Raw genomic sequence first — 15,622 nt, 5'->3', positions numbered from 1 at the left:
TTGAGATACACCAAGTGAGAAGACTTGTCTTTGACAATTACCAATAGTGTCCAATGTCTTTAAGGGGGCTGTCATCCCAGCTTTCTGGAGCAATACATATCAACTTAAAATCACTAGTATGGGCTATGGTCGTAATTTCCCTCGCTACACATTCGCTACACATGTACATTATGTATGCCTAATGCATGGCTGTGCTGACCGTGGCCTTCATCCCTTTCTGACACTATTTTCCACTTATGAGGTTGCCACTGAATATGTGTGCTAACTGCGTACGAGGCGAGAAATTAACGCACCAACTCGTGAAATACGCAATGAAATGGGCCCATATCTTGTCACTGTGACACCTTTCCCTACCGCACACTACGCAAAAACGTTTTTAATAATTATCTCGCAAACCGGCCAGTTGTGTGGGGACTGGCCAGGTGGGTTTGATATGAGCTCTAGATAGTGAGGTGTAAAGGGCCAGTCACACTGCAGAGATAGTGATAACGCTCACAACGCAAAGAGAGCGCATTCTATCGGTTGAATTGCTCTGTGCAGAATACGCTCACGCTTATTCCACCAATCGAGGGTGTGCATTGTTAATGTTTTTGTTTTCGTTCTTGTTTTAGTTCTTGTTATCGAGGCCAGTGTGACCGGGCCTTTACTCTTTATTACGGAGGTGGGTCTTGGAAAAATGTACTGGATTTTTCCTTGTGCTTGAAAATAACATAGGATAATTGTCCATGGGGCCATAATCATGAAAAAGGCAAATGAGCCACTAAACATTGCAAAACATCTTTAACAGCATTAACAAAAACCAGCAACGAATATGTCCAGGGACAAGAAAGTTGCTGAAAAAGACTATAATAGGAAAAGAGTTTTAAATCCTGTAGCAAGCTGGTTTTAAAATGTTTGCCACATGGTCTCATAAAGTGCATACCATAGTACACAGCTGATGGCATGCCTCAAGAAAGGTATCCTCAGCAGTTGGTTGCCCAAGTCCTCAATAATGCATATTTGGGTGCTCATGTTCGCTGTCACCAGGGCTACTGATGTTTACTGACTGTCAATGTGCTAAGTACTTATTTAATCGATTAACTTACAGCAAGGATAGGTCAGAGATGAAGGCTTAATTAAAGGGACTTCTGCAGCCTAGAGAATTTAACTGACACATTTCATGGTGGATTGACCCTTTTAGAGACCATAGCGGCCACAAGCGGCTTGTATCAAAATGCCTTTAGTGGCCGTAAACGGCTTCAATTAGGTTTGACCTACTTCCATTCCACATCTAGGTTAAAGTAAAGGTCAGGTCCAGATATTAAATTTTTCAATATGTTAAAGACAGTGAACACTATTGGTAATTACTCAAAATAATTGTTAGCATAAAAACCTTACTTGGTAACGAGGAATGGGGAGAGGTTGATAGTAAAAGATGTTGTGACAAACGACTCCCTCTGAAATGACGTAGTTTTCAAGAAATTTTCCACAAATTTGATTTTGAGACCTCAGAATTAGAGTTTGAGGTCTCGAAATCAAGCATCTGAAAGCACACAACTTCGTGTGACAAGGGTGTTTTTTCTTTCATAGTTATCTCACAACTTCGACGACCAATTGAGCTCAAATTTTCACAGGTTTGTTACTTAGTGCATATGTTGAGATGCACCAAGTGAGAAGACTGGTCTTTGACAATTACCAATATTGCCAGTGTCTTAAACATTGTATCCCAATAAACACAAAATTAAATTTGTTGTTTAAAGAAATCAACAATATTTCGGTGAATGGGCGTTTTGTAAAGATTATAAAGAAATGAATGGTCTATAAAGGGTTAAAGACTATAAAACTGGAATGGATGAATAGTGTGCAACTACCTCAGCAGTGTCATATAAATAGTTTTCTTTCATCAAAACTCATTTGAAATTCATTTACTGACTGAACAGATACAATTTCAAAGTAAAGGACAATCTTTAATATCTAATAGTCAACAGTTTCCCACTAAGACAGTGGGCTGACACAATTAGGTTCCGAAGCCTATTATAGAAACAATTGAAAAACACAACACCATTGGGCCTGTACGAATATGTAATTTAAAAAATGAGTTGGTTATTAATGATTTTGTGGGGTCAGTAACAGCTTGGGGGTGCTGATACATGGAGTTTGGAGGTCAGTGAATAATTTAGGTGCAACTAATATTGGTTTTAAGTAATAATTAATTGGACTGTAAGACCATGAGAAGCTTTCAGCCTTCAGTGTAAAGTGGTTTTACGGGAGGGGGCAGTTATTTTCCTCGTGGTTAAAGGGCTTGACATTCTAATGGAATGACATAAAGGACTCTTGCTTATGCCATTAGTTTGGCAGAGCCTTCTCCAACTAATACTGGAATTTTCACAAAGTCAAAAAACTAAATACAGTAGGTTACACACTCAATTACAAGAAAAACCAACTTCAGACAGAAATTGTGCGAATTTGAAGTACATAAATTACAAAAAACCTTTATCTTAATTATACAATTGGGCAGGGGTGTGAGCAGAGAAAAATTGGTTACAAAGTAGCTAACAGGATTTGGACCTATGACTCCCGGGTTAATGTGCTCTCTACCAACTGAGTTATCCTGGGCCCAATTTTATGGCTCTACTTTTATGTCACGATTTCCCGCCTACTTGCAAGCGCCAAATTTCTGCGCTACTCTTTTAAGCGTAGAATGCCTATTAGCGTGGAGTATGCACGCGCACAAGCCAAAATACGCAGCTAACCCATAAAATATGCCTGCTGAAGCACCTAATTCCCTGCTTCTGTAAGTGCCGATTCTGTGCTTACGGTAAGCAGAGCTATGAAATTGGGCCTAGTCTGATGTTGGTGGTCTCCGTATTTTGTCAGTATCTTTGTTCAGGGTGCCAGGTTGAAGCCATACTACAGTTAACTGCCGTGTAACCAGGGATCACACCCATTTTATATACAATCTGGGAAGCAAACAGAACAAGGATGACACTTCACTCATTATTGAATAAAAGCATGTAGTTTTCAAGTGTTGTCAGTGAGGCTATTTAAAGGGATGTGACATTTCGCCACTTTACTCATTTGTGAATTAAAGTGTGTTTTAGTTTCAGGGACAAGTTGTCAGTCATGCATTATTTGCAGCACTTTAAATGTTCAAGGCAATCTTTTGTACAAATTTATCAAGTTTGTAAGTGGTTGAAAGGGTTGATTACTGTTGAAACCCAGCAGCACAGCTCGAGTCAGGAGTCAGGACCCAATGTATCTTTGATGATTGTGACTCGCGTCAAAGTCTGTGGTCTGAGTCACAACCTATTGAGTCAAAAAAAAAAAACGTTGTGACTCACGTCCAACCAAGCCATAAAAAATGTTGCTTGAATCCGAGTTGTGAGTCATGACTTTAAATGGATCATTGGTGATTGTGTTTGCTTTTAAGTCTGTGTCATTAAAATTGTGGCTGAAATCCCTGTCACGACTTCATTACAAATGCAAGGCACTCCTTCCCAACCCTACTTTTTTTTTTTTTTTTTTTGGGGGGGGGGGGGTTGCTGTAATTGATGTTTTATCTTAGAGTTATCTCTGTACAAGAAAGGCAGTACAGAATTTCATCTGTGCATAAATCCAATTACTGAGTTACTGAATTACAGCATTTAACTGAACAATTAGAATCATCCCTGTTGACAGAGTGTACTTGTGTTGTGTGTGTATCTGGGATTTACCAGGTGGTATGAAGTTTGACATGTGCCTCGCACAGTGTCAGTGACTGTCGCAGTTAATACATGTAACTGTTTTAATCAGGCCTGGATGTTTCATTTTTGAAAGGGCTAGGGCACCAAGGCATTTTCTCCTTGGTAAAGGGCACCTCATGAGGAAATTGTAAATTTCTACTGGAGCATTTGAAGGGCACTAAGGCATGGGGCATGGAGGCAATTGCCTCCGTTGCCTCCTTGAAGTACATGTTACAGGCCTGTCTACATGTATAGGCTGGTTAGCGCATGTACCTGAAATACTTATCCATAAAAAGTACACCCATGTCGATCCATCAACTTGTACAATGTCATTTTTAGACTCTTCATTCGAGCGTGTTCCCAACACCCCCATGGTCCCAAATCCATGAAGCCACACACATCCAAAACAGAACGTTGCATTCTTCCCGACACAACAACTACTTTGCAAGTGTTAATGTTTATTCAACCATTGTAGACTAATGTGTAAAGATTTGTGCAGTGGTTGGTAAATAATCGCGTTGGTAAATAATCACTGATAAACGCACACAAAGTTTTTCAGAGTAAATTGCATTTGGGGGTTAATGCAGTGTGTGCGTCTCTTCCCTTTTTTTGGTTCTTTTGTGAAAGTATTAACACTGAGGACTTCCCTGTTGCGTTGAAGACAGGGCTCAAGTTTTAGAGTGGAAGGCAGGCCCGAGGCCAGAAATTTTAGCAATTAAGTGGGGACAAGTCTGGCAGTCTTGTGTTGTGCAATCAAATAGTAAAACCTCACCCTGCAGTTATTTAAAAATGTTGACAATAAAATTACTTAGGGAATCTCGGTAAAATTATCAAGAACCAGGCCGCGGCGGGTTTAAACCACTAGTTGAAAACCTCTTCACCACACATTGATTCCCTTATTAAAGTATACTTTTGCCTGCACTCTACCAACTGAGCTTTATAGAACTGGCCCTATATAATAGGCGGTCTCCCTATAAATTTGGTTAATATCTTTGTTTGGGCCATGGTGCAAGCCATACAACCAATAGCTGCAAAGTAGCTAGGGATCACACCCAAGTTTACAATACAACGGTTACCTGGGAGCGGCAGCCAAGGGATCACTTTAAGAGGATGCGACCTTACATGCCCAGCGGGGAAATTCACCCAGTCCTTTTCCCTTGTGGTGTATTATTTGACAATTGAAAACAGTTTACATGTTTAAAAAATGTATCAGTTAGGGCCTACTTCTAAAAAAATATCACCATTTGCTACTCATTGTTAGCACTTATTGCATGCACAAAACAAAAGGCTAAATATTTTAGCAACATTGCAAAATTGCTGGGCGAAATCATTCCCTGTCTGAGACCCTACTACTTACTGCTGATACATTATCTTGTTACCAACATGCTGTTGTTGTTTTCTGTATTTAGTCAGCATACCATAGTTACTATTATTAGTTTTATTGTGCAATGCCTTTGGGATCCAGACCAATACATAAGATTAGAAAATAGGGCAATCGTTTTCATTGGAAAAATCAATACGGTTCTGTATGGCAGTTCATTGATTGTTATTTTCCAGTAATATCCAATCTTCTATGGACATGCAGTCCAGCTGAAATAGGGTTGAAGTGGAGGCAGGCCTGTATGCTGTGTTTTTGAAAGAGTAAGGGCACCAAGGCATTTTCTCCTTGGTAAAGGGCACCCTATGAGGAAATTATTAATGTCTACTGTTAGAGCATTTCAAGGGCACCAAGAAAATGAACAGGGGGCATTAAGTCAGTACATGTATCATCAGGCCTGTGGAGGAACATTTTGTTGCATTGGAGCAAAAAAAATGTTTATTTTTATTATTATTATTATTATTATTATTATTATTATTATTATTATTATTATTATTATTATTATTATTATTTTTTTTTTTTGATTTATATAAAACTTACATGGTTTTAAAAAAATAAAATGATAGTAGAAAGCTTATCACTTGCTGAGTTGCTGTAGTTTTTGAGAAATGAGTAAAACACTTTCTCATAGCATGTAAGTAGCATGTACAACTAAAAACATTGCTCTGTGATTTTCCTTATTATGTCAACAACTTGACAACTAATGAGGCTGAAACTTTAACACATAAATTATATTAAGTACATGTGTACATCTTCATTTACAGTGAGTAGGGATTCACGTCAAAAGGTATCAAAACCCTTAAATGACACTGGACACTATTGGTATTTGTCAAAGACCAGTCTTTCACTCGGTGTATCTCAACATATGCATAAAATAAACAAACCTGTGAAAATGTGAGCTCAATTGGTCTTCGAAGTTGCGAGATAATAATGAAAGAAAAAACAACCTTGTCACACATAGGTGTGTGGTTTCATGCTTGATGTCGAGACCCCAAAATCTAAATTTGAGGTCTCGAAATCAAATTCGTGGAAAAGTACTTCTTTCTCAAAAACTATGTTACTTCAGAGGGAGCCGTTTCTCACAATGTTTTATACTATCAACCAGTCTGCTATTAACAGCTCCCAATTACTTGTTACCAAGTAAGGTTTTATGCTAATAATTATTTTGAGTAATAACCAATAGTGTCCACTGTCTTTAACCCTTTAGAGACCATTTATTTCACCCCGAAACATCATTTTCTTTTTTTTCTTTTGTTTTTAAAATTGTGTCTTATAAACATTCTACAGACGGCAACACTACTTTTCTATATATAAACACAATGTACCCCTTTCATCTTTAATTTAATTTAAAATATTTCTTTTTTCTTTTTAGATTGTAGTGTTGTTGGATCCCATGGAGGATCCTGATGACATCCTCAGAGCCAATCGGTCCAGAGAAAGACACTACGCTTTTGACCGTGCATTCGGTCAGCACTCCAGTCAGGTGGGTAAAATGTGAAATACAAAGCTCCTTCTGTAGCCCGACTCATACCTGCAAATTTTGACGTCGCATGGATGTTGTGCACAAGTCAACTGATGCAAATTATTAGGGAGGTTTAGCTGCACGTTACGCGAGCAAACACGCGAACGTGAGAAAATTGTGTTGTTTCTAGGTGATGTCACCACTTAGGGCTTATTTCATGCTCACATATGACATCTGCACATCCGTACATGTATCTGACGTGAAAAATGAAAAATGGTAACTTCACTCTATATGCTTAAAACGTAAGATTTTTACCACAACATTTTCTGGTGTTCACGTTCACTGTTTTCCCGCGTAAGATGCAGCTGAACCTCCACGTTGGTTGCGAATTTGTGACGTCAACATTTGAATGGCATTCGCAGGAAGTACATATGCACTGGGATTTAGAAGAGGGCATGTAGTGAAGTACTTGAAGTTTTTGTGTGTAATTTTAAAACAATTCTAAATCTGAATCTGTAAATATAGCTGGTAAGGCATCCTAATTTAAAACATTGCACCGATTTTGTGTAGAGAAGACAATAAAGAAACTTCAGTTTTTAGCCATGAGCAGAAAAAACCCACACAATCAGGTAGGGAGGGCTTGAACCCAGGTCCACAGAGGTAAAATGCAGGGACAGAAACCACTGAGCCAAGCTGACTGCCAGTCATTTAAATCTTAAGAAACGAAACAAGGGATCATCAAAAGCGACTTCACTTCGAGTCTTAAGTCTGAAGACATCTTTAAAAGGACACATCTCACGATTCCAACATTCTCTCAAAACCCATCTCTTCAGATTAGCCTATAAACATATCGAGTGAAATTTCCTTTTTGTTATTGACCAGCGCCTTTGAATGTCACACAGATAAAGTGCGCTTTGCAAATGCTGAATGTGTTACTATGAATATTATTATTATTTTCATCAAGACTTTGGAAAATGAGTGAACCACAAAATCGAATTTGACCTCGCTGCCCTTTTTTAATTTTAAGCACCATGGGCATCACTGAGTGATGGATATGAGCGCTGTAAAAAGCCACTATATTATTATTATTATTAACTACACACTCAGAGGACATGAGTGGCCATAGGGGGCCATCATCCATCTATATATATCTGCATACAACTAACGGTATCTGTTACAATACTACATGTAGGTATGTTTGCACAGAAGGCAGGCCCCTTTTTTCCCGAGACTTCATACTGATCATCAATGGTCTGATCTAGACTATTTCAAGCTTCTCCCCATGCACAATTGGCATATTGGGCTGGTACGCAATAAGTACGAGCTGATGCGTGCCGATTGCAGTGGATTTAAAACCAAACAAAACTTTAAAAACCTTAGTCTAAATTTTATGTGTTCTCACAATTTATTATGTAGGCCTATGATTTTCAAAAGTATTCCGCAGTACTGAAGCCACTTTTGCTCAAAATCCTAGATCTCAGACAAAATGTCCACCACAATGCGAGCATCGCATTGGCGTGCAAAAACCACAGTTTGAACAATACATGCAAGTAAACATTAAACACTGATAATGGCTTTTATTTGGACTAGTACAACATGTATGTATCTGTGCATACTTGAGTAATTTAACGTGTTGTCTGATATCCGAGTACTTGCGTGATGTCACCACATTTTTTTTTAGCATTGGTTCGGTCACCACATTATTATTATTTCTTTAAGCATTATTTCGGCCCCCGGAGTGGTCGTCCTTGTAATTCATGAGATGGACCAAATAAAAGTCTTGTTAGAGAAATTTAATATAAAAAGGTAAAATTTGTAGTCCAGTGTAGATTTTATTGAAAATGTGCTGAAGCAACAAAGTACTTGAAGGTGTCATAATTACCCCTTTTCCAGGTGTTATTATGTAATCCCTGATTCAAAACCTTTTGTCCTGTTGTACAATTCAGACCTACAACAATGGACCGGCTGCCTCCATTATTTATAATTGTATTCGGCTCAATGGGAAAGTTAGTCCGAGCGTTCAGAAATTCTAGCCTACCATTGTAGATTGTCCACTGTGGCTAGCGGCTGAGGTTTTGCAATTCACAGGTCTGTATGTTTCAAGGGCAAGGGCACTAAGAAATGTTCTCATTGGTAAAGGGCACCCTACGAGGAATACGTAAATTCTACTTGAGTGTCTCAAGGGCTTCAAGGCAATGACCAGGGGGCATCGAGGCAATTGCCTTTGTTGCCTCTGTGAAATATTAGGCCTGAATTCACAGTAATAGCTTACTCATATTTATCTCACATGAAAACATCTGGGTTCTTGTTCTAAGAACCTTTGTTGCCTTTCCTTTGTCAATTCAGGGTTTCATTGTGCAAGCCTTCAAAATAACCCACGGCACCCACAGCAACTGCCCTGATGCCCCGTGCTGTTGCTGTGGTGCCCTTTGTAAAGTTCCAATAGAAAGTGCCCCTTACCAGAGGAAAATTGTTGTTCCCTTCAAGAGCAAAGTTCAATGCCGTAAAGGCACTGGACAATACTAATTTGTAATTACTTTAAAATAGTTATTAGCACACAAACTTACTTGGTAATGAGCAATTGATGAATGTTGAATTACCGTTGTGAGAAACGGCTCCATCTGAAGTAATGTATTTTTTGAGAGGTAATTTTTCACTCAAATATTAAAAGACTTCAGACCTGAAGCCCTTTTTTAAGCATCTGAAAGCACACAAATTTGTGCAACAAGGGTGTTTTTTCTTTCACTATTCTCTTGCAAATGAGTCAAAATTTTCACAGATTTGTTATTTTATGTTGGGATACACCAAGTGTGAGGGAATTACAAAACTTGTCAAGTGCCTACTAAATGTGGCACTGATATTTTCAAAGGAAATTATGACAAGACGTCATCCAAAATAATACCGCGCAGAGGCACAGAAAATTATTCAACCTGAAGCAGTTAACAGCTTTATGAAATCGAGCCTTGATAAAGAACGTCCTTGGGGACCATTAGATCTAGAGAAAGATGGAAATGATTTTTCAACAGTCTTTCCAGTCTTCCCAGTTACGATGGCTGAGTACTTTGTTAATGGACACCCCTGGGGATTTTTTTTTATAGGGACTCTAAGGCATGGTTTTAGAGATGGATCATCATCAAAAGGTTGATGTCTTTAAGCTTGGATTCTTAAGATGTAATAATATTTGTTATAATATAAAATAAGAAAAATTATATTGAAGGCTTTTAAGGATTTGTAGTGATTTGATTTCTACCAAGTTGGTATTTCAATAGATTTTATACTTGCAAGGGGGAAAAGAGTATTATTTGTGTTTTACTCATACAAATGTGTTTTAAAGCCATTGGACCCTTTCGGTACAGAAAAAAAAAAAAAAGTTCACAGATTTACAAATAATTTATAGGGTTTACAGAAGGTAATAGTGAAAGACTTCTCTTGAAATATTATTCCATGAAATGCTTTACTTTTTGAGAAAAAAAGTTCTCGTTAGCGAGAATCACGGATTTATTTTAAACTATGTCATGACATGGCGAAACGCTCGGAAACAAGAGTGGGTTTTCCCGTTATTTTCTCCCGACTCCGATGACCGATTGAGCCTAAATTTTCACAGGTTTGTTGTTTTATATATAAGTTGTGATACACAAAGTGTGGGACTTGGACAATACTGTTTACCGAAAGTGTATAATGGCTTTAAGCATTTTAGAAAAACAAATCCATAGGCACATCGCCCAAAAGGGATTTGAACCCAAGACCTTTGCCAAGTTGGTCTTCTGAAAAAGATTGTTTACAAAAATTGTAATGGGTATTTTTTTAGAGCAAAGTCAAGACTCTGCCAGCATTGACGTCAAGCTTGTTTTCTTAGTGTGGAGCTGGGCAGTTATTCCCTACAATGTTTGCCAGTTGAAAGACCAACGTAGCATAAATAAATATACATAAAACAAAAAGCAACTAATAAAGCTGCACCCCCTGATTGTCTGCAAATGAGTAACTAGGGTCCAGTTACTTATTCACTGTCTCTCTGTGCTTAGCTCTCCACCTTCTTGGCGTCACATGAGTGATGACACAATAACGGACGCAACAACCGTTCCTAACAGTCTTTGAGGTTCATCAGGGCTCTGCTGATGGAGGGCGACGTCAAGATCACGATGTCCAATAGTCATCAGGAAACTGCTGCAGAGGAATGGAATAACAAAAAATGAGCGCCACGGTCGGCCTGTTTTTTAATTGGTCACGCCTATATCATACAGGCATGCGGTAAATATTTACTGCGTTGGCATGGCAACCTCTGCGCGGGGGTAATAACTGGAAGGCAGGCAATTGTGGTGTATTGATTCCGTATCTTAATCAAAAGACGAGACGATATTTTTCTCTCAATTTTTTTTTATAGTGGTCTCCTCATCAGTCTTATAACTCGATATTTTGACACGAATGAAGAGATAGAAGCCGTATCAGAGACCCCTGGATAACGACTAGGCTCTTCTTCAGACCCCCCTGCACATTTTGTACAAACGCCCACCACTCCTCTTTGTTTGATGAGCACTAGGGTGATAATAACCAATGACTTAAAGGCATTGAACAGGTTAGGTAATTGTCAAAGACCAGTATCCTCACTTGCTGTATCTAAACAAATGCGTAAAATATCAAACCTGTGAAAATTTGAGCTCACTTGGTCATCAAAGTTGGGAGATAATAATGAAAGAAAAAACACCCTAGTCACACGGAGTTGTGTGCTTTCAGATGCTTGATTTTGAGACCTCAAGTTCTAAATCTGAGGCCTTAAAATCAAATTCGTGGAAAATTACTTCTTTCTCGAAAAGTACTCCACTTCAGAGGGAGCCGTTTCTCACATTTTTTTTGGACTACCAACCTCTCCCCATTACTCGTTAGAAAGTAAGGTTTTGTGCTAGTAATTATTTTGAATAGTTACCAATAATGTCCATTGCCTTTAAAGGCACTGAACACATTTGGTAATTGTCAAAGACCAGTATTCTCACTTGGTGTATCCCCATAACAAGCCTGGCTGTGAAAATTTGGATTCAATTGGTCATTGAAGTTGCAAGAAAATGATGTTGTACAAAATAGTGTGTTTTCAGATAGTAATAAAAGGCTTCAACTATGTTACTTCAGAGGGAGCCGTTTCTCACAATATTTTATACAATCAACAGCTCTTCGTTGCTCATTACCAAGTAAGGTTCTACGCTACACATGTTGAGTAATTACCAAACATATACATGTATAGTGCCTTCAACTACTTTGTCCCTCCTCCAGGCAACAAATGATATCGTTTTAGCTTCGCTGAAGCCGTTTTTCGCTCGAATGTAATTTCATTGTCCTCCATTATATGCCAGGGTTTGTTGGCGGGCAGTTAAGGGGAAAAGTTGGCCTGCACTGTTATGGGGAAATTTTTAATTTCATCAGACTACACGATAGTTACAATTATTTGGTGTTAAATTATTGAGTAAACATCTTTTGTCCTCTCTCTAAGAGGTCGCCAAGTCTCAAGCGTGTCTGTGCAATGCAAGGAAAGACTGTACTTAACAGTTAGTAAATTTGCATCGCGGATAAAGAATATTAATTTTGGTTTTAGTTATTGATATACATTGATGTCTGTTAGCACTGTATAATCAGTACTTACTGGAGTTCTGTGGAAAAAAAACCCAGGGATATTACTCGGATGGGATTCGAACCTACGACCTTTGCAATTCTAGGGCAGTGTCAAACCAACTAGACAACTGAGATTGCCCGGTGGGCAGAGGCAGTTCAACGACTGTACTTGAAAGACGGAGAAGCCTTATCAGAGACCCCTGGATAACAGCGCTAGCAAGGGGCCAAAAACGACTACTTTGTGTTTTGAGTTTAACAAAGAGGCAATTTGTGTGACCTACATGTACAATAGAAAATGTTTATTTTTCGCGAACAGACACTCACCGTTTCTGCCTTGGTTTATAGACGGCACGCTCAACACAGACCTTGAGAAACTAGTGTTTAACAGTTAATTACCCAAACGTACTCGCATAAAGCCAAAAACATAAATGCATGGTTTAGGATCTCCTAAAGCTAAGCTAAACTTTAAACGCGGTTTTCACCAACCATTAAAAAAATGGCTGCATGGGCAAAATTGCCTCTTCGAGAAAACAGTGACGAAATGTGTGCCTGACAAATCTCAAAGCATTGTTGTTGTTTTTTTATGCTGAACTTTAACAAACAGGTCGTTTTGCATGCTTATTCAAACCTAGGTGACTTTGAGTGAATTTACTCTTTCAATATTCAATGAATTCGTCTTACCCTTTATGAATAATTAAGAGATTGCCTAGAGCTACATGGAGACGACGTTATGTGTGCAGTAATTATAGCCAAAACTACTTAACCTACGTACATAGAGTAATATTCTGAGTGCTTTGAAAGAGCAAAAACCTTTTATTGAATAGCTTGGAACTGGTGCAAAGAAATTAAGGACAGAAACTGGTTGTGAATGTTTGATGAAATGGGACATTTTTATCGTTAAAAGTAAAATTATAATTTGTTTTTTACTCTTACATTGATGAGTATTGTCAGCACTGTATACTTAGTACTTTCCCGAGTTTTATGAAAAGAAAATCCACAAACAAGACACTCGGATGGGATTGAAACCCATGACCTTTGCAAAAGTAAAATTTAAAATTTGTTTTTACCCTTACACTGATGTGTATTATTAGCACTTTATACTCGGTACTTTCCCGAGTTCTGTTAAAAGAAGACATTCATGGGGGTGGGATTTGAACCAAAGACCTTTGCATTGTTAGAGCAGACGTCTTACTACTGTACCACTGAGCTAGCCCGACAGCTAGAGGCAGTTCGAATCCTTTGTGTCTCACTGAGACGAACAAATATTTTTGGGAAATTGTTTACTCATTTCTCAAAAACTACGGCACCTCAGCATGTAATATTTTAAGGGAAGCTTTCAACCATCACAGTTTTCAAGCCATGTAAGTTTAATGTAAATCTGTGGATATTTGTGTTTTGAGTCGAGCAAAAAGTACCCAAACCCTTGCAGCAGCTCTTTGAAATTGGGCCCAGAGTTTATCGAGTGAATGCAGTCAGAAAACAAAAATGAGGTTTTGATGAAAATGAAAAATGAAGCGGAAACATCAAGTTGCATTATGAAGAAATAAATGGCCAATAAAAAATACACTGAGCAGAAGAGGAAAAGGCAATAAAAGCCAACTTTATTGCAATATTGCAAGTACCAAAAAAGTCATCATTGCTTAAATGGCCATCAAATATTGTCATAGTAACAGCATAAACAAGTTTTATTACTAGTTAACTTCAAGCGCAGTTTTTATTGGGAGGTGGGAAGCCCACGTACATGTAAATGGGTAGCGACGTATCTTTGGGTGCCATGTGAGTTACAAGAGTTTTTTCAACGGAAGAAGCTATATATAAATAAATGAAGAAGAGCAGAGTTTACTGTTTGAAACATCGAGACCACACTGGCCCTTTCAGAGCCAACACTCCCACAAAAGAGACTTAGGCCGTGTCCGAAACGGCGACTTCGGCTACAGCTACGGCTAGATCGCGCGCGTCTGCCTATTCTTCAACACTGGTAGACGCGCTGATCTAGACGTAGTTGTAGCCGAAGTCGTCGTTTCGGACACGGCCTTACACATGGTTGTACCTGCAAGTTGACTATTTATCTATAGTTTCTTCCTATTATCCCCACCATGCAAAGCTTCAAGCAATACTTAGTTTTAAGCTTGGGCGATATCACGATATTATCGAATATCGCGATATTAATTTGGAAACGATTTCGATATCGGATGGATTTGGTTTTAATCGAAATATTGATATATCGATTAAATATCGCGATGTATTTGCTAGCTGAGACATCTTGCACCCCATAGGTTTGGAGTAAAACCAGAAAAATAGGTCATTAGAGAACACCTCTCTTATAAGCTTACTTAGTTTTGCTCTACACGTAGTTGTGCTCTACACGTACATCAAATAATATTTATAGTCAATTTACTAATTGAGTTTGAAGGAGACAGGGAAGGTGTTCTGTAGGAGAGAGGGGCTGGGCTGTGTACTGTTTACCCCATTAATAAGCAATTGGATTGACATGATGTTTGGTAAAAACTTCTGGTTCGGGCGGTCGGGTTGGCATAGTGGTATTCTTCCCCTGCCTTCCACCTCTAGGACCCTGGTTCAGAACCTGCCAGGGACACTATGTAATGTATGTGGATTGGGCTTTCAGTCCCTGCCTGATTGCATGGGTTTTTCCATGGAATATTTCTCTGGGGGTTTTCTCATACGTGTAAATTTGGTAGAAGCATGGCATTTGAGTTGTGGGAGTTGTGCTCGACATCAAATAATATTTATGGTCAATTTCCTAATTGAGTTTGAAGGAGACAGGAAAGGTGTTTTGTTGGTGACAGGGGCTGGGCTGTGTACTGTTTGACCCTATTAAAAATAAACTATTAAATTTACATAATGTGTAGTACAACTGTCTCATTCAGGCAGTCAGTTTGGCATAGTGGTATCTTCCCCTGCCTTCCACCTCGGAACCCCAGTGCATAATCTGATTGCATAAGTTTTCCATTGGAAAATTTCTATGGGGTGTTGCAGCCCTCATTTTAAACTGAGACTCCCTTTCTAGTCTTCTCTCCATTTGGGTTATTTATTGGCTTGTCCAGTGATTTAGTTCACTTTTCTGAGAGTCATATTAGCTTCACTACCAGATTAACTGAAATGAAATGACTCGCTTAGCCACAAGTTACTGTTTAAGTTTGAATTCCTCAGACTAAAGCTGCTATGTCACATGATTCAGGGCAAACTTTTGCATAAGAGGCAGGGAACACCCATACACAATTCTGGATGAATTTTTATGGTGACCGTAAGATGTAATTTCTTACTCAAATAATAAAAGGCTTCAGGTCTCAAGTCTTCCAATATTTTTTAGGATAAGAAAGCATCAAATTGTGCAACAAGTGTGATGTTTTCCTTCATCATTCTCTTGCAACTTCGATGACCAATTGAACTCAAACTTTCACAGATTTGTTATTTTATGCATATGTTAGGATACACCAAGTGAGAATACTACCGGTCTTTGAC

The 15,622-nt window shown here is 38.6% G+C and overlaps 1 protein-coding gene across 1 annotated transcript in view; it reads left to right on the top strand.

The window, feature by feature from the left end:
• Nucleotides 1-15,622, top strand: part of LOC139943784 (kinesin-like protein KIF19) — a 49,831-nt gene that overhangs the window by 9,103 nt on the left and 25,106 nt on the right. The window contains exon 3 of the mRNA XM_071940592.1: nt 6,452-6,562. Within this exon, the coding sequence (XP_071796693.1) occupies nt 6,452-6,562 (111 nt within the window). The remainder of the gene's footprint in view (nt 1-6,451; nt 6,563-15,622) is intronic.

This window comes from Asterias amurensis, chromosome 11 (assembly GCF_032118995.1).
Source record: "Asterias amurensis chromosome 11, ASM3211899v1".
In the NCBI taxonomy this organism is placed as follows: domain Eukaryota; kingdom Metazoa; phylum Echinodermata; class Asteroidea; order Forcipulatida; family Asteriidae; genus Asterias; species Asterias amurensis.
The sequence above is the reverse complement of the archived record's forward strand: the minus strand, read 5'-3'. Positions and strand labels throughout refer to the sequence as shown.